Source organism: Hydractinia symbiolongicarpus, chromosome 4, assembly GCF_029227915.1.
Source record: "Hydractinia symbiolongicarpus strain clone_291-10 chromosome 4, HSymV2.1, whole genome shotgun sequence".
NCBI classification, from domain to species: domain Eukaryota; kingdom Metazoa; phylum Cnidaria; class Hydrozoa; order Anthoathecata; family Hydractiniidae; genus Hydractinia; species Hydractinia symbiolongicarpus.
The window spans coordinates 25963583-25984137 of NC_079878.1; the positions used below are offsets into that span (position 1 = coordinate 25963583).

General features: G+C 33.1%; 2 protein-coding genes across 3 annotated transcripts; both read right to left on the reverse strand.

Annotated features, from left to right (window-relative positions):
- Nucleotides 1-49: 49 nt before the first annotated feature.
- On the reverse strand, nucleotides 50-1940 carry LOC130642071 (heme-binding protein 2-like). Of its 2 annotated transcripts, none has more exons than XM_057449142.1 (3): nucleotides 1791-1940; nucleotides 879-1115; nucleotides 50-625 (listed from the first exon to the last, which is right to left on the reverse strand). In XM_057449142.1, the coding sequence occupies exons 2-3, from the start codon at nucleotides 1105-1107 to the stop codon at nucleotides 186-188; spliced, it is 669 nt and encodes a 222-aa protein (XP_057305125.1). In that variant the 5' UTR covers nucleotides 1108-1115; nucleotides 1791-1940; the 3' UTR covers nucleotides 50-185. The 2 variants fall into 2 exon arrangements, with proteins under 2 accessions (XP_057305125.1, XP_057305126.1); XM_057449143.1 differs by lacking the exon at nucleotides 1791-1940 and adding an exon at nucleotides 1199-1322.
- A 1008-nt stretch (nucleotides 1941-2948) lies between these two features.
- Nucleotides 2949-14493, reverse strand: LOC130642074 (uncharacterized). Its single transcript, XM_057449145.1, has 21 exons — nucleotides 13243-14493; nucleotides 12966-13016; nucleotides 12282-12434; nucleotides 11938-12000; nucleotides 9945-10115; nucleotides 9540-9615; nucleotides 8839-8917; nucleotides 8370-8463; nucleotides 7849-7903; nucleotides 7678-7760; nucleotides 7454-7530; nucleotides 7172-7261; nucleotides 6849-6888; nucleotides 6241-6300; nucleotides 5761-5909; nucleotides 5590-5621; nucleotides 5411-5506; nucleotides 5215-5324; nucleotides 4922-5026; nucleotides 4579-4709; nucleotides 2949-4481 (listed from the first exon to the last, which is right to left on the reverse strand). Exons 2-21 carry the CDS (start codon nucleotides 12996-12998, stop codon nucleotides 4250-4252), a joined length of 1929 nt encoding a protein of 642 aa, XP_057305128.1. The 5' UTR covers nucleotides 12999-13016; nucleotides 13243-14493; the 3' UTR covers nucleotides 2949-4249.
- Between the last annotated feature and the right edge of the window lie 6062 nt (nucleotides 14494-20555).

Consider the following 20555-nt stretch of genomic DNA (forward strand, 5'->3'; position numbering starts at 1 on the left):
TCTAAGGAGCTTCCAAACATAGTACGCATATACAAGAAAAAAGCAAATGTAGAGGTCTTTTATAGTGGAGACAAGGAAAAAGTAACACAATTTTACAGCGGAGAACTTATGATAGTGTAAGACTTCAAAATGTATTTTAAAAAATAGTAGTTTTGTTAGGGTTAGAGACGTTGAGTCTACCATAACTAAACTTGGTTCATGTAATCTTCACTATCATGTTTTAGTCGAAGCCATACTTCATTATGTCTACCATACACTCTCCACGGCGCATCGTATCCAGCAAACCATACGAAATTGCGTTTATAATCCAGTCCAGCTTTATCAAGATCACTTTTCAGTTCTGCTACTTGTTTTTTCAACTCATTGTTGTAGCTATGTATACGGCCACCGAAAGAACGTACATACACACAATAATCACGTGTTTCGACGAAATGAAAGTTTGGATTTAACGGTTTGGATAATAGAGGAAGGATACGAGGCGGGACCCACACGTGGGAGTGCAAACTGATGTATGTTTGGTTTATATCAATACGAAGGAGAACAGGTACTGTTAAATTGTAGTGTATTTTCTTAACGTTGTATCCGTCGATGTATTGCCGAATAACTTTATATAATGGTGCGAAGTCTACAAAGAAATAACATGATTTTATGCAACTTTTACAAAAAAGTGATAAAATTGATGCAGTAGCAAATTTGTACACCTTTCTTGGCTTACCTATTTCGAAGAAATGCCGCAATTACCCTTTAAACAGAGATGCAATAGGACTTGCCATAATTAGTCAGGTTAAGTTCAATAATTTTTTAACATTTCAAAAATCAACTCCTCGTTTACATTTACCGATGAAAGTTGTTACGTGGAAACTTAATTCGTCACTAACCATTTGGTTCGCCAATAGGTATGTTATTTCTGAAAGCCATCCACCATAAAGCTGCTGGGTAGCATCTTGTTTCAAATGTGTCTGTCTTGTTGACAACAACGTAGGGACGACATTCCACGTCATGACAAAACCATGGCTGTCTCCATTCCTTTAGATTACGAGAGTGGTCATTTGAAATCTCTTTTGCAGTCGATTGAAGGAGACAGAAAAGTAACAGAATATAAATCATATTGGTAGCTGAAAAGATATAAAAAAAGGTTTTAACAAAATTCTGCTCGAAGATACGATCTACAAAATGAAAAATACAAACTTTTCCTAACCTTCAGCAATCTTGATTTAATTTTACTGACGAAAAATGTTTTCTTTCTTTTTTAAAAAATAGTTTTAAAAAAATGAAAGTACTCTTAATAAAAAATGTGAAAACAGCTTGTTTCGTTATTTTAACTCAATCGAATGTCCAGCAACGTGCGCGTTTTTTATAAGAATATTCCTCATAAAAATATCAGGCTTGGATTTCGTTAACACAATAGGTCTGTTGTTTGGAGCAATTGAGAAATGAGAATAATGATCAGCCTGGTTAGAATGTTGATATTCTTATAAAAAGGTCAGATTTACGAAAGATAACGAATATTTTTACGATCGGAAGAAGTAAAATATGTTATGAAAGCGATCTTACACGTGTGTACTAGTAAAAAGATAAATCCTTTCGAAAATAATCCTTTCTTAATAACTTTATACTTTCACACAAAATAAATTTTGGCTGAGCGCGTTCTTAATATGTTTTTAGCTTAATTTCTGACAAATACCACAGCCTCAAGATTATTACAATTAGGTTCTTATAAAGAAAGTGTAAAAAAACGAAACAGCAATGCACAAACCCAACCGTGGTAAAGATTGAATATAAAATCAAACCTGTTATTAACTATCTCTCTGATCCAATTTAAACTCCTCTTGTTTAAAGTTGACAAAAACTTTTGAACTGTTATAAATATGGCTGCGTTGTTACAATATGATCTTTATTGTCAAAATGAGATTGTTTTTTCTGTCAATACAAATTTCACATATTAACAATATAACATTTTACGTTAGTAATATTTCATTCATATGTTTAAAATGATATAATGAACCTTTTAAAGACGAATACAAAATTTTTAAATGCCTGGTCATTATTTTTAGTTTTCTACTGTTCCAAACAATTTAACCATTGTTTTTACCCTATTCCCAGACTGATATTTTTATTAAACAAATCGTGTAGAATGTTTCACGTGCAGTGGGTCTTAAATAAGCACTTTCCCTGTGTAATCACCCTCCACCTCGCTTGTTTTTATCGCGAATAGAAAACCTCTTTGTAATAATCACCACATTTCAGCCAAATTTAGGTTAACACTGGCTTATTTTGTTTACTGTTAATTACTTCGATATCAGGCGAAAGAAATATTTCTCAGTTATTTTTCACTTTTTTAGCTTACAATCCTTCGACTACTACTGTATGGCAAGGATTGTAAACTAAAAAAAAAACCAACATTTTGAAAATTAGACTTGTTCTGAAGATTTGAGCTTTAGATAATTTCCACTGCTGTCAGATATATATTTTGTCATTTTAAAGGACTTGTATGGAATGTTGTGCTATTTTCTAAAAACAAACAAACAAACAAAAAGCCCCACTATTGATTTTAAGAAACTCCCTAATAAGCTCCTCCATAGTGGCCGCAGATTCAAAACTTTGCTATTTTTTGAAAAAAATTAAGTACAATTTAAAAGGCCTTCCAGTCTTGGTGAAAACACTAAAAAACCTATAAAAACCATTTTATATTTTAGAAAATTTAGGAAAATGGAGTTACTAGTAACCAAGCCTTTCTTTGTTTCCATCAGAGATGCTGTTATATCGAATTGTGGTGATTATGTTAGCAAAATTCAACAGTCGCATTGCAAGATAAATGTATCTGCTTAATTTTTTGTAGCATTTGATTATAGGAGGAATTGATATTGTGAAGTGAATCCAAATTTTACGCTATTTAGGAGATTTCAGGAATGTGGCCACGCTGCAAGAGTAAATAAGTGACAAAACGGTAAATATCTGCTTTCATTTAATTATAAGAATATATTAGACATCTCAAACAGTTCATACAATATGTACACAAACGGATAAACGTTTCAAAAATAAACAGCTGTAAAAATCACATTATATTTACAATATGAAAAGAAGAGAAATTAAAAATAAAAATCTCGCGTTTACATTCTCACAATTCCTTAGTTGAGTATCAAATAAAACAAATCCATACTTTCGAAAAAAATGTGAATGAGAATCGTTAGTAAATAGGACATTCAAAGATGGAGTACCTTTAGTGGTTAAAATTTCGCGTGGATTAAGTTTTTGCGAAAAACGCGAAATTAAATCCACGTGAATTTTCCCAGGAAGGGCTTAACCGCGAAATTAAATCCGAGAGAAATTTTATCCATTAAGGTAGCCATCAGGCAGAGAGTAAAAAAAAATTCGTGTAGATATAGAAAAATAAAGTTTAAAGAAGTTTTTGTTTGCATATTTCGTGGTAACTTTAGGATAGAGATTTTTGTGAGAAGAAATTTTTGCGGAACTTATTATTGTGATTAAAAGGCCTTAAGGTAAATATCACGTGATTGAAACGAAAAAGATAAATAAACAATCTTTAAACCAAACTCTGAAATATTAGAAAATTTTGTACCACAACACTTTAAGAAAAACAATCCTTGCTCGTCTATACCACCTCCGTGATCTGCTAATGAGAAATATAACCACTGTCATCGCGTTCTACAGAATGTTGACACACGCTGGAAAGAATATTTTCAATTGATTAACTTTCGCGAAGTCTTGTTTTCGCTAAAAATGCATTTCGCGAATGAACCATTTCAGGTTTTTTTAAAAGAATTTTCATTAATGTATTACTTTCTCGCAATTTGAACTACGAAAAAGAAAATTAACGAAAAAGAAAATTGACGAAAAAGAAAATTAACAAAAAAGAAAATTGACGAAAAAGAAAATTGACGAAAAAGAAAATTGACAAAAAAGAAAATTGACGAAAAAATATTTTTTCTGTTTTTCAAAAAGCTTCCCAAAGTCAATTTTAACGAATTTTGGAGAATTTTCACGCAGTTATATTTTCGCAAATATAAATAAAATTCGCCAAATTCGCGAAAATTTATGTTTGCAAAAAATTAATCAATTCAAGGTAATGAGTGTGTAGAAATTATAAAAATGAAAAAGTGAATGAACTGAACATTCTTTCAAAACAGTCATTAATAATGCTTAATTTGATTGGCCGAGATCAGTCATGTTTGATTTAATTGGCTGAGAGGATCAACGATGGTTAGTTTGATTGGTTGAGAGGATGTATTCAACTAATTAAAGGTTTCTTCATGGTGGAAGATCTCGAAGCTCTTGACGTGCTAGCCTCAGATGAGCTGTTGGTTTTACTCGAAACGCTCGATCGGCTTTTCTTCAACGTCATTGTTATACCGTGCAGAGTATCAATAGCTTTCTCCGCCATTTCCCAAGTCTCGCGATCAAGGCAGTTGTCATGGAGATAAGCGAGCACCTCAATAATACCAATAGAAAGTACTTCTTGTCTAAAGGTATAAAATGTTGAATAAGAAAATTAAAAATGCTGGCAGTGTATAACGCATCGTGGTCACACAAAGCCTTGAAAAAAGCTCTACGGCGCACCTGTTTTCTGTGTTATCCAATATGGCCAGTATTATCTTTGCCACTACACTTTGCAGTACGGGATCCGGACTGTAAGAAAACTGAAGTAACGATTCTTTAAGATCTGGAGAGGAAATCAGCTTCTTGCAAGTCTAAATCAATAGAATTTGTCTTGTATACTTTATTAGTAAAAAAGATCGGTAAAAAATTTGGGTCAGCAAAATAAAAAGTCATTTACATAAATTTCAGTCGCTTTTGACCAAATGTTTTGGGAATAATTCATACATTTTTTTATCAAAGCAAGCACTGTTTGAAATACAAATTGATAATAAACAATCATGCAGAAGAAGGGAATTAAACATACTGCTTCAGTTTCGGCATAATATAACAAAATTTTCCCAGCCAGCAAACATAACTGATCATCTGGTGTTGATATCGGAACATGAATCAAATAGTCTTGCAAATCTTCCTGCAACAACAAAATGTTAAAAATGATTAAAATTGTCAATTTCTTCCTTTTCAGATTCGAATTTTATTCTTAGAGAAATCAATTCAGTTAATTCAGTAAGTACAGCTCACAAAACTCCCAGCCTCATTCTCATGCGCAAATAATTTCTAAGTTTAAAACCCACTTTGTTTACGCAAAGAAAAGCTTACTCTTTTAATAACAAAATCAGGATTTTCAATGGCAAGCAATTCCAACGTTTGTAGGGAAAGTCTTTTCGTTTCGTCATCACGTGACTTGCAAAGATGAACAAGTGCTGAAGCTGAAAGAAAATTAACTCCTTTGGTATGTTTTGGTATCAGTGGTATCGACACAATTGTTTGTTTACAAATGATTACCATCACCCACCTGAATGAGAATCCGAGGCTAGTGTTGGTCTGATTTCTGGACTAAATGACAGTTCCAGATATATGCCAGCAATGATTTGACCCGATTGTGTAGAAGCTAGAAAAAGAAGAAAATCATTTTTTCTTGAAAGTATGGAAAATATTTCGCAACAAGAATGAATAAGAATATCACATTCTTACCTTTTTTAGCAGCAGATGATAGATCGTACAGACTAAAAAAAAGAAAGAAGAGTGAAATAAACTAACAAACAACAACAACAACAACAACAAAAACAAACAACAACAACAACAAAAACAAAAAACAGCAACGACGACAATCACAACAACGACAACGACAACACCAACTCCTACCCATCTTCAGCAACGATTGCATGTTTGTTGCTCTCACTATCCGCCACAATATACGAAATAGCCATGACAGCTTCATTCATTAAACGTTCACTGTTGCTATGCAACAAAGCACACAATGTTCTTGCACCTCCGAGTTCAATGAACTGGTCCTATAAGCGTTAAAAAGCAGGAGATAATAATTCACAAACGAGAAACTGCTTAAAACTTACGTATGTTCCACATGCTTCTAAAATGTATGCGCAAAACTTATACAGTCAATATCCGTTAATTCCATTGTTTTTTAAAAATCTTCTGTTCACTTCTGGTTGATAAAGTTTATTCAAACCCTTATTTGTCAATCCCTTATGTGTTCGAATCATTGGATGTGTACTGTACTGTATTTTGTAACAAAAACATTGTTTCGTATGTTATTTTAAAATGTAAAAATAGATAAATCTTTTTCTTCTGGTTTACTGATGAGATGAATTTCTCATGACATACTTGTATATTTGATACTGTAAGTAGTTCAGCAAGCGCTTCTGTTGCATATTCCTGCGTTGTCTAAAAAGTGGAAAAAAATTAAAAGCATGACTACAGGCTATGGACATTAACGGGATTATGTGCAATAAAACTGGGTGTCTGCTAAATTTTTCTAAGCAATTTAAAGTTTTCAAGGTTATCCACCATAATATTTGCGATATTTCATTGATTTTTCATTATCAGACAGAACAAAGTACCAGCACCCTGCCTAAGTAAGAAAGACAATCCAGTTTTTGTTAAGTGAGACAGCCCTAATTTTCTTGTGACTTGTTGTTGTAAATCATTATATATTAGGGAAACTGTTCTCGTTGTGCGTGTTGTTCATGCCCTTGTCGTATCGTATCGTCTCTCTGTTAATCGTACGTAACCATGTATGTATATATATTGGCTGACCTCAATTTAATGGGCATTCTGTACTGTGCCAGTCTTTGTAGAGAGCAGTTTATAACGTTGAAAACTGTACGAAATTTATATTAAAATAGTATTTCGACCGTCATAAAAATGTGTTCTTCTCGATACAAACGCGCAGCTACAACGACTTAAAATTGTCAATCGTGCTTGATACTCACTTCATCTGGACAAAGAGCCAAATTCATCAGCACTTGCAATCTAAAACATCAAAATAATACAAAGTTGATGTAAAACAAAGTGTAAGGAAATGGAACTTGTCCACCGCATGTAAGGGAGATCACTTTTACGTGCAATAATTCAGGACTTTAATAACAATGCTGTAAAATGCTTTCCATGCAATTCAAAACAGAACAAGGCATGGTTAAGACTTTTTAACTCATTAACATCATGCATTAGATGCACAAGGACAAAGATTAGCGAAAATGAAAATAGTTGTTGAAAATTTAATTCTGTTGTGTTTAGACAAATATTATGATCTCACCCCTCATTCTCCACAATCTTATTTTTTGCGTCGTAGCCAGTAGCAGCAAGACTGGCCAGTTCAAAAGCTGCATTTCTGCGTTCTTTCAACCTGAAATTAGTACACAATACAGTTCACATTTGTTACAACACATCATCCAGTAAATATATATAAACACAAATTCTCCAAAAATGTTAGTTCTACAAGTTGACTATCATATTTAACATAGCAGCAATAAGAACTATTTTTGATGTCATATGTAAGTATTTGGAATAAAACAAAATGACAGTCAACATGACAAACCTTCCAACTTTTGCAAGACGAAGTACTTTAGTTACATCTTTGTTTTGCACCAGAAAGAATTCAATAATGTCTCCAACCTTTTGGAAAGAGAAACAATTTACTGGATGCTAGTTTTATCACAATAACACAGTACTGTCACAATGATGTATCCATAATACAGTTTATTCATTTTCGCAATGATGTATAGAATTCAAAGTGAAAATAAACAAGAATTACCATCCTACCTCAACTTTAAAGTTCCAGTACATAAATCCTATTAACACCATTGTCGCAAGTAAAAACACAGAATGGCCAAAATACAGAATAACTAAAAACAAGGTGGATATAATCTTTAAAAAAATTGTGGAAAATTCTCGTTTGGCTACAAATCTGGTGTTTCATGACAACTGTTTTACCTGACCACACATTCATATGAGAACAGTCTCCTTTGAATTCAGCACAGCCATGATTCTAAAACAAAACACTAATTGTACATCAACAGAAAAACGAATTTTTTTAAAGTTCACATATGTAGTTCCTGCCTTTTCAGACTTATTTGCATATTGAATAAACACACCCACCTCAACACAAAGAAAAAACAAAGTTAATACTACTTCTTGGTGAAACAAAACACAGTTATTTTCTTTGGAAATTTGAGAAAATGGCTCTTTTTAATATTCTCTCCAAAAATTTATTTTATGATAGGCACAATTTTTTTACTATAAAAGTCCACCACCAAAATAAACCCACATGGTTGTGATTCAAAGAGTTGGTTAATCATAATTACACGAATAAGGATTAAACAATTTCAAAGCAAATAAAAAAATGTAGCAAAAACAACATTTTGTTGTTTGTAACAAAGTATATGTTCAGAAATTCCAAAATTTTCGCTTCTAAAATGACTAAGTGATGTCACATCTACATTATACATACTCACAATAGCATCTTGTAGCAAGAAGACACCCATCACAATAGACGCAGCAAGGTTAAGCAACATACCAACACAGAAGGTGATGAGAAAATATTCTTTACTATAAGAAGTTGAAATCACAGTGAGTAAATTTATACCCACTAACCTTCTACTCCCATTTAATGAATTATTTTCATACAGGGCTACATTTACGAACATAATCCTCTTAAGACACTATAAACTAAATGATATATATATATATATATATATATATATATATATATATATATATATATATATATATATATATATATATATATATATATATATATATATATATATATATATATATATATATATATATATATATATATATATATATATATATATATATATATATATATATATATATATATATATATATATATATATATATATATATATTTGTCATATGATTCAACGCTAAAATGTAAGATAAAAGCAAATCAGAACACACCTAATGTTTGTTACTCCAACGTAGCCTCCAATTCGAGTGTAGTTCGGACAATACGAAAATCCATAAATCACAATGATACCTGATAAAATAAAATAGTTCATAATAATAAAAAGGATAGATCTTTTTTAATGTAACCCGTAAAAACTAACATTTTTCTTTAAATGATTTTCAATCACTGCTGTATTTTAGAGTTATTTTGATTCATTTTTACTTATATCACTGTTTATTTTTAAACTATTCATGATTACATTTGGTGTATAGAGGTTATATAAAGCATCTATTTGAGAAATGCAATTAATCTACTAATCAATCAATTCAAGAAATGTTTAAGCAGTATCTCGAGTTGACAACTATTTAAATTGCATTCATATGAGAAATATTTTACGTGCCGACCAACTCTAAGGCTCAAACAACCAAGATCTTAGTAAGCAGGTAATTTATTCCCAGACAAACATCAGTTTTCTTGGTAGGCGAGATAAATTTATACCGATATAAACAACCCCTTTATACATCTTAAGTAAACTTTGACAAGTTCAAATTACATGTACCTACAACAGAAATGGTCAACATAACTATTTGTGGGACGAACATTGAAATGTGGTCTTGTCTTCATATATTTCGTGGATGCTTGTTTCCATGCAGCAAAAACTAAAATTGTCAAGCATTTTTGCATGTATAAGTATAAGTAGGGATATACATACCTGTCCATAGTGCAGCATATGGATACACTGTAAGTAATGACAAAAGCATACCAAGAAAATGAATCCACAGCAACACCTTAAATAAATAGTATTCCCATATTATATAGTTATATACATGATGCTGCATATTCGATTTCGGAATTGGGATACAACCTTTAACATTTTGTGTAGTGAAGCAAGTTTAATTTTGTAACCTTTACTTTAAGTTGTGAGGCAAATGAAAGTACTAGAAAAGGGGAGAAGTTCTTTAGAGCGATTTATTACCTAAATTGAGACAGGTTTTTTCACATTTTTAACCTAACAACAATTAACATAAAAACGCAGGCAAACTTATGAGAATGTAACACTACATTATTGAAATTAATTATTTCTTTTGCAAAAGCATACTAAAAAATAAGAACAAACCCTAAAAATTGCAATCAGCTTTTCTCTTCTGTTAAAAATAGTGACTTCTTTTAACAATGCAAGTTGAACTTCATCAATTAGATTTTCTTTCTGCTTTTGTTTTTTCTTTTTTGCTATCTTGTCAAGCTCATCCAGTGTATGCAGTTGTGAATCGTTAGAATCAAGTAAAATCTAAATTCATTAACACAAAGTGACATCATTCAGACAAACTACTTTTTCAACATTTTTTTGAACAACAGGTCTTGTTTTTATGATTTTATTATTAATAATGTTGCATTTGCCTCTAAATGGAATTCTAAACTACGCAAATAATGGTGCATTTGTTTATTTATACAGAACTTTGTTTATTGAGGAAAACAGAAGGCAAACAGACAATGTAAAATATACAATATAATTGTTTTATTACAGCACACTCCCAATAATTTATACCTCAATGACTTTAACTCTAACACGTTTTTGTATTCCCATTAAACCTTTACTAATACTTATCAATAAAAATCACTCGATAATTTAATACTCCCAAAATAAAGCATTCACCCTGTCAAACCTTCCTATAGGTCCCCTGGATCAAGATTCCCTCAATAACTCAAACTTGGGGGTAAAAATAAAAATAAAATCTAAGTGAAGGTTAATTTTTTTAATAAACTGGCTAGCTGGCTGGCTGGTTGACTGCAATTGACCATGTCGCAAATGGTCAATTGCAACGTCACAAATTTAAACTTCGTATCCAAACTCTCGAAGCACTTGGAATGATGTTTGAGGCGAAAATTGGTATTTGTTTTCGACAAAAACAGGCACAGTTAACAAAAAAAGTATGCTGAACATGATTGTGACATCAAAATTTTAATTTTTCGTCACCTTAATACATTTTAGCCCAAAATTGGTCTAAAAATTGAAACCTCTTCATTTTCGGCCAAATTTGGCACAGGTAACAAATAAATTTTGATATTTTGTCAACTAAATGTCGTTGAAGACCATAAACGTTTTAACAACGCGACTTTCAACCATGAATGATGGACTTTTTATGGTCGCATTTTCGATGTTTCATTTTTAATAGCGAGATAGTTTATGCAGCGCCTGCATCTTGTTTTCTATTAAAACTGATATAATCTTCTTTCTGAAGTATATCTTTCAGATGGAATAGGAAATAAAAATTTTAAACTGAAACTATTTTAACTTATCTGCAAAAGTTTGAGTTATTGAATGGTGCAATAACTATTTTCTAAACTTTTTTCTAGAACCCTGGAAGTTTCAAGTTATCGGAAGAGAGATTGAATTAAAGTAAAATAAATGGTTCGCATCTTTTTCTTTCAGCAAATCAAAACAGTGAATCAAAATATCCTTTATTTGAAAGAACTCTCATGTGATTATGACTTCAATCTACCATATTTGAAAGCAAAATTTTTATGTGCTGAATACTTTGCAGAACAGCTGAACAAAATTTGCTTTTACTTATTTGCTTGAATTAACGTTGCAGAAAAGAGTAAACTTTGTTTCCAATGCTTTTCCACATTTCACCCTTAAGTTAAAAGAAAAGGAGTGAAAATTATTTTAGGACCGTGTCAATGCTGCTTTATCTCTCAAAAGAAAAAAATGGGCCGTCCGAATAATAAGCAAAAAGAAACAAGGTGCATTAAAGTTGTGGCATGCACACAATGTTTTGACTGCTCGCTGTTGTTGTTGTTTTTATTCTTTTGAGAATATATTGTAATTTTGATTCGCATTACAAACTCTTATTTGGATCGTTGATTTCTTTGGTGAATTAAATCTTAAGTTTCATAAGTGTCTGCAGACACGATGATCTCATTGTTATTGGAGTATGTATATACATGTTGAAGTCCTATATTTTGCGAAAAGTTTTTAATGTTTTGATTTTTATAAAAATCTTAACATATATAGTTCTACCAAAAACAAATTAGCTTGGGCTGAAATCCATAAACGGTAGCCTTAAACATCTTTTACATAAACAAAAATAAACCTGAACACAATTTACCTCTCGCCTCGATTTAGCCATTGGTACCATTTTAATAACTGAGCTGTCCAGAATTTTGTAATCCTATGGTTAAAGATATTTTATACATTTCTGCACGACAACTAAAATGTTAACAAATTAATTAAAACAATTGGCAGAATACAATAAAAATTTAGACATCAGAGTCAAAATAAAACCAGTATGCCACCACAAAATCTTTACAAAATTTCATTCCACAACTATATATTTAAAAAATACACAGCATCATGATTTAAATTGGTGCAAGTATTCACAAATATGATTTGAGTTTCTCTTACAACAACCCTATAGGTGCCATTATATGAATTGTACCATTCATTACTAACCTCGAACGTGTATGCATCTCTTAAGTAAATTCCTTTAAATCTGAATCTGAATTGATGATCTGATTTTCCAAGTTCATACAGTGTATGCAACATCTGAGCACGAGCCCGCGCAATGGTGTCCAATTGGTTGACCAACAAAACAAATGTTTTGTTCTACAAAGATATACATTGTGAAAAACGGGTAAAATCATATATTTTTTAAATTTTTTGTTTGGATGTGATATATTCAGTATAATTGCATTGTTTTCTACATGTATAATACACGATATTAGAGTAAATAACTGTATAGTAAATCAGTATAGTATATTTTCACAATCCATGATATTCTAGTGAAAGTACTTTAAAATTATATATTTTACCTGCACTTGGTACATTTTGATGCATATATATGTTCATGGCTAATTCTTACAATGATATCAAAGACAACAACACATATTTCTCACTAAATGTTGATAATTTACTAACAAAATTTACCAGTTACATTTTAATAGAAAATTTGTGTTTAAATTAACATGTGTACGTTTATCATTTCACCATGTAATGTAATATATCTTTTTATCACTACAAAAAATTTGCCTAGGCACAGAAAATATAAAATATCATCATATTGGGATACCCAAACTTAAGAGAATGAGAAAAATAGGGAAGATGGAAGTGGCTTCACACTAGACTTTATATACTTACGGGAAACACTTTACTCTCAACATAGATCAGCATGGTAAGTTGTTGATAATTCTGAAAATATACAGAACAAACATCTTTTATACATCACATTTCTGTGAGATGTAAACATTTTTCATTGAGATAGATATGTACATGCAAACACAGGGACAGAAAATAAAAACAATGGACCATAGCGATTGGAGATATTTAATTGCACAAGGAAGCTTGGTCTGAAATTGACAAAACCTTTTCCTACTAAAAAGAGAAGAAAGAAGGTGATAACAATCAAACACAATACCTTTTGCAACCTTTTTGATTCACATTGAAAAAACTCTTCAGCCACAATAGCAAAAATTTTCAAATGGAGTTTTTTTTGCAATTTTTAAGTTTTCTATAAGTTAAATTTACAAAAATTTTGCTCTCGTTTTCTCTCTTAACTGTTGTTCATGTAAAACAAATTATAAATTGCTGGCATGAAATACACTTAATCTTTGTCATGACCTGGTATGGTCTTTGATTCAAAAACAGAAGCTATCAAAATCCAGCTCAATCAATATCTCAGACCAAAATTGGATCTGGGAATTTTTTGAGTTCATGGAAAAGAAGTGTTTCACACTTTGGAAGAGAAATGTTTCAAATGAAAGAGAAGATCTTGCAGGAACAAAGGGGATATTTTGATAGAGAAAAGATGTCGTTTTTCAAAGAGAAGTGAACCATAGCAGAGTGAGAGAATCGTATCAATGGCAGTGTTCTGTCCAATCTTGGAACGCGTCCAATCTTTTGACAGTGACATATGGGTGGTTAGTCTGAAGAGTCGATTGCCCAATCTATGACCATACATAACCAATGTTAGAACAATTGTGGAAGACATAGAAAATTTTAAACTGTATAGCGTATTATCCGCCAACTCCGTGAATCCGATAACTCCATGAAACTGCTTTCAAAGCCTACAACTTACCACAGCTCTGTCTACAATTTTTAATGAATGAATTCAATTCGGGGTTTGATACTACAATTTAATCATTTTAGGGGTGTCTGAACTTGCGCATGACGAAAATTTAACGGTAAGTTCAGCCAGCTATACCTTTTTGTGATTTTTAAGTCAAGTGCGACGGTGGTCATTTTTGATATATATATTGTTAATCAGTTAATTGATTATAATTAAGGTCATGTTATACCTTTTGTCAGGGCCCAATGAGTCGAAAATGTTTTCTAATGAATATATTTTAATTTTTAAATTATTTTTGTTAGTCATCAGAAAGCAAGAAAACGCGCTTTTTAAATTTCACAGAGTTGAAGGATCCATCACGGCTTTATCGGATGATAGTACATCATGGTCCACTAATAAATGGGTTTTTTCTTCTTGTCATACCCCCAAATGGTTCATCACAGACAGCGCTCTGATAATAAAAGTTTGAAATAACCGATATATTGACGATATGGATATAAGGATATTAAGTGTTTTTTTTCACGGAGTTGGCGGATTATACACGGTATACCTCTTAAAAAGGAATTTTAAATTGAAACTTTTCCTGGCAAATTAAAAAGCCAAAAAATTATACCATGTAAACTATTTAACCATATTAGCTGGCTAATAGCTATCTAGCAAGCTAGCTAAACTTCTTATCCAATGAAGTTACCAGCTCTAAATAACTAAGGGGCCGTCGACAAACAGTTTTCGTCTCTGTTAACAGCAAATTGGCAGTTGGGGGGGGGGGGGGGGGGAGAGTTAATGCATAGTCTGTTAAAAATATAAAAATGGAGACGAATTTCATTTTCTCACCTTTTTTATTTCTTTTAGGGTAAATCAAAAAAATTCAACACATTAGAAAATGTTTCTGCAGTAAAAATCCGCACAAATCTAGAATTGGATGTTAAAAAAATGTATCTCGTTTTCTATAAGTCTCCACAAAGATTGTTCCGTAAAGCGCGGAGGAAGGGGAAAAATCCTATTTAACGGCCAATTTTCCGTTAACGGAGACGAAAACTGCTTGTCGTCGACCCCTAATAATATGGTAGAATACCATTGATCTGATTCTTTAGCTATATATAAAAATCTTATTTTTAAAATTTCGCTACTACAAACTGCAGCTATATAAATGCTAAATATATAACACCTGCTAGCTACTAGCTAGCTATGATTTTTACTGTGCCAAAAAACTGACTTGGTAAATTCAACAGTATCAGCAATTTAGATAGCAGTTTTCCGACTGTACAGCTGTTAGCTATAAGTAAATCCCATATAATGGGCATAAAAGTTTAAGAAAAAGACAGTCTAAGGTGGTTATAGCTCTCGTACTCTGTGCGGGAGACCGGGGTTCGATTCCTCTTGACGGCGATTCAACATGGGCGAGTGAATGTTACCATAGCCCCAGGTTAACCCAAGCCATGTGAGGGAAATTGGGAAGATGGCACACTGTGTGGGCCGTTGGATGTTGCCGGGAGTTGTCTAGTAGAGCGCGGGCCCTAATTGGGTCTGCGTCGCTCAAAATGAGCATTAAATACTCTAGGACTCTCCATCTAAGCCATGGCCCCTCCTGGAAATAATAGACAGGGTATATCCTTCGATATTTGTGAGGCTAGCCATGTAAAATATGCACATCTATCTATCTATCTATCTATCTAAAGAGCTGGCTAAGCTAACTAGGGGGGAGGCTGGCGACAAGCACTTTACCAATATTATTTTCAAGAATATATGCATTTTAAATTAAGTGTGGGCTAGCTATAGCTATGCGCAAGCGAATTTTTGGTTACTTCAAATAACTTGTGGGATAAGGTGGGTAAACTTAGGAAAGTCTGGAACAAAATATGCAGCCACAGAAAACACATTGTTTTGTTGCCAAGCATATTCCAAAACATGGTTTTGGCTAATAACTTTTAGTGCACAGAATGTTTTTTAATTGACTCATTTTTTCCCCGACGAACCCGCTGGAAGATTAATTTCCGCGCTCAGCGAAAAGAAATATCTCCTGTCTCTGCCGCAACCTCGATCTTAGGGCCCATCCTTTTAACATCTTTGAAAATAAGGAGAGGATGCGACATAGTTAGTTGTAAAGCTCTATTTTCAGTTCTCTTATTTCTGTTATATGTCAGGTTACAGATATGTGTTAAAATTTTGCTGTGAATTATTATAAACTTTAAGAATCCTAATAGTAAGGAATCTTACACTAGACTAACAACTTGATATTAAATATCAATTTTAATGTTAACTAACAATTTAGAGTTTCTTGATTGATTGACCTATGTGGCAATACCTCTCTTGATATAAGAATAGGTGCTGAATGAACAAAACTTCTTTTTTATTAAACACGACAAAAAAGATAAAAAGCATATAACATGTGGCGACAATTGATTACAATTACTTTGTAATGCCCATTAGGTGGCTGCAATATGGCGTGACATAATGCTTCATTTCGAGTAAATTCAATCACACGAGGTGATTACTGCTTCGTTTAAATAAAACTTACCACAGCCAAAACAAGATATGACAAGAATTCCTTTTAAATTTCTGGTAGATAGCTACAATTCCCCTAAAATATATATTGAGATTACGTGGCAAATTTCGCAGTTCCTCCTCCCACAAGTACTTATATATAGTCTATTTTTATGCAGGCGATTTGAACCTGATGTTGATAACATCCAATTTCTCACAACGTGGTAACTGTTGCTGACGTCATATGGCCATTTCCAATTTCAAGGTTTTTGGGGATCCGGACGTAAATTATTCCGTAGGGCAGGCGTGCTAAAAAGGGCGTGCAAAATTTAAACACAGCTCATCTAACCTATGCAAAGCTAGCACCACCGTAGTCTGCCAGCTTCGGAGAACTTACGAGTCTGACAAGTCTCGGTGATCAAACCAAGGGCGGATCTAGGTTATTTTCTGGTTAGACGAAATTTAATATATTTTTGGTGATGTAAGCTCTTTTAGAGTTCTGTTGTTGTAAGTGTTACATACTTGCGATTCGCCTTTTTTCTGTCAAGAGCGAAAATCTTCACAAAGGTAAGATAAGGAAAAATGCTTCTTAGATTAGAAATTGTAAACAAAAATACGACCGTTGTGATTTTAACACTAAGGTTGAACCCCTGAATGGAAAATGCGTTCTTTTATAAAAGCAGACTTGAATCAAGGCTAGATCTTCCCTCTGCAAACTGCACGTATGTATTTCTCTATCTTGGTTATTACTCATTATTTAACTATAGTTTTTGTGAGAAGTAAGCGGCGAAGTAATTAACTAGTGACAAAAGTCTTTCCTAAATTTCCCCAATAATATTAAGTTAAACCCGAAATATAAGCCACTTGCACCATTTTCCTTTCTTACGTCCCTGCGTGTTACACCACAACCTCGTTTTCAGTCCTTATTTGCTTTTTAGCGTTTGGGTTGAGCTTGGATATTCTACTGTAATTTTTCAAAGTGAGCTTAGTTAATATGATTTCAAGTTGCACGTATTCCTTATTCGTTAACTTCAAATCGAATTTATTTCGCGGTTGTTTGTAATGACCTATGTGAAAGATAATAAAAAGATTAAAGAACACATTGTCGCCTTTTCTGTATTTGTTTTTCTTTTTATGACGTTTTGTTTAAAAATGTCTGGCCAGCCATAGATAGATAGATAGATAGATGTGCATATTTTACATGGCTAGCCTCACAAATATCGAGGGATATACCCTGTCTATTATTTCCAGGAGGGGCCATGGCTTAGATGGAGAGTCCTAGAGTATTTAATGCTCATTTTGAGCGACGCAGACCCAATTAGGGCCCGCGCTCTACTAGACAACTCCCGGCAACATCCAACGGCCCACACAGTGTGCCATCTTCCCAATTTCCCTCACATGGCTTGGGTTAACCCGGGGCTATGGTAACATTCACTCGCCCATGTTGAATCGCCGTCAAGAGGAATCGAACCCCGGTCTCCCGCACAGAGTACGAGAGCTATAACCACTAATCTACGGCGCCATCTTATTGTCTTGAGATTATGCTTTCAAAATTTACTTGAAACAAAAATTTGACATTTTAATAACAAAGGCAGCTCAATTAAAAGTGTTGTTGGTACAAAGCGATTCAAATCGTCTTTTTGGTAAACAGTGAGTAAACCGCAAGTAAATATATTACAATTAAAATAGCTGCTTTGTCTCCTGTTGCTTTTATGGCTATCATCTGATGAAACATGGCTAAAGTATCTTGCTTTATTGCTGTGTAATCTCTGTGTCAATAATACAAGTTGTCTGTCTGTTCGGACATGAAAATAATACCGGAGTAGCAATTTTTTCACTTGAACTTGCCGCTAAGCTAGAAAATAAGCTGGGTGCACTTACCAGGATTCCGTAATATCCGACATTTTGAACACAAACCCTCTGTGCTGTGCCGTTATGTGGACAAAATTTTCCCTGAGTTCGGCGGAGAACAGCTTACACAATCAAAAACTAGCATGACAAATCGAGCCGTGTTACTGCTAAACTGGTTGTGCCACACGCTTTGGCATGACTTGGTTTGTCTTTATAAAATGAAATTTCGAGTTTCGAGCTGATGAGGAACATGTGCGTAAATATTATTTTTCACCAAAAAATTGATGGTGGGTAGCAACTAACTTTAAAATTTTGGTTGGGTTCAGTTAAACTCAGCTCGACTCAGATAAGATCGGAGCAACTCGAATCGGATCGAGTCGACTCTTGAAACGGTGTGCCAAGTCAAGCAGCTGGAATCTTACGAGTTTAGTTCGGCACGGTAGAGTTTATATTAGAGGCCTCAGATTCTACTTATGGTGTCATTCACTCTCCTAGTTTTAACAGATAGCTGCTATAACAAATTCAATACATTTGAATTTGTCTGCTATGTTAAGGTTGTAGGCCACTTTTATTTTTCTGTGCTACACGTAGCCTTTCTTGTTCTATACAATCCTGGATGGGTGGAGCCTAAAACTGACTTTTAGTCTTATACTGAGAACTGTTAGCTGTTTATGATCTAAAATTTTAACACTTTGGCAGGGTTGTAGACGGTTTCAAATAAATTGAATTTGTTTTGATGATGCTGCAAGCTTGCTTTGTGTCGCAACAAGACGCTCTCTCGCTGAAACTACGAATTAGTATATGACTGCATGGGTGGACAATGAAAGCACTCACAATCCTCCATTCTTAGAAAAGCACTGAGCTAGAAGATTACTAAAATCCTACTAAGAAAGAATTTCCTGATTTCGCTCGTAGTTGTTTGTCAAGTTCTCACGTACTTTATTCCAAGGAATTAACGAGGTACAAAATTAATTACATGTCTCCCATTAAAATGTGACATAAATATCCAGGACATTAATTTAATGTAATTCGGGAAACGTGTAATGCAACATAAATTTGCATTCATATTTTGTTGTCCTTAAAACAGTTCACCTTGTGTGACCAACGCAGGCTGTGTGCAGGTAACATTGCAAATGTTTTAAAGAAAACAAGAGAAACTCATTGTCGAATATTTTTTTATTTAATTTCCTGATTCACGTTATTTTCTTTTTGCAGCTAAGTCTAGTCTAATAAACTAAACTTATTATATTTCCCTTTTTGATATTTTTGATAGAGAAAGGAAAAAAGCAGGGTTACAAAAGCAGGACAGACATCAAAGCGCGAGAACAGAAAAGAGAGATAGGTATTCTGTCTAAGCTAAGTCGGGTGAGCTAAATCGCGTATCTTATCATTAAAAAGTGATTTTTTTTCCGACCAACATTTTTTGTCGACTTTACTTTTGCCGAATTTTTTTCTCTACATTTCTTTTTGCCGACTTTTCTTTTTTGCCGATTTCTTTTACCGATAAGGTAATTTAAATTATTTTTCAAAAGTTGTTATAGGCATTCGCTTTAATTTCTTTGCGTGATTGTAAATTGGGTTAAGGTGATACTTGGTACCTACCTACCACGCTGAAAATAATTACTTAGAGACGATTCAGAACGAAGGTTTCTTTTGACTCTTGAATAGAGAGCAAATCCATCATTTAACAAAGTCATGCCTCAGATGAGAGTGGTTAAGTGGTAGGAACTCCCTTCTCACACTTTCTATGGAACTGAGAGATGTGTGCTGCTAGACATTTGTTGCTGTAGAACGCACAATTTGTGAGAAACATCGATAGAAAGAAAATCTAATGTTGTAGGTTGTACCCACAAGTAATTATATATGCTCATTCTATTTAAGCACCCGCACTCCCAACTTGTAGAAATTTATTGCTCAGTAATAACAGACTCTACACAAATATCAGTAGAGCAGTACTTTTCCTAAGCCTAACAAAAGAGAAATATTTTCGTCCAATGGCTGAGGAGTAATAATAATCCAATTGATGCTCTTAAATTCTGACAACAGAAAGATTGTTTCCGAAAATTATGTATTTAGCGGTGATAACCAATTGACGAAAGCGAAGCTTATCAGAAAAAGGGACATACATAAATTGTAAATATATAATTTCTTTTCCTAATTGAAACACCTTGCTTCAAATGAAATCTAATTTGGAATCGGTAATAGAATTTGATTCTTTTTTTTGTTTTTTGTTTATTATTGTAGTTTTTATTCTTTAAAAAATGATAAAGAAATTGTTAATCATGTACCGTTATTTCTTTAGCATAATTATCGAATTTATAAATCCA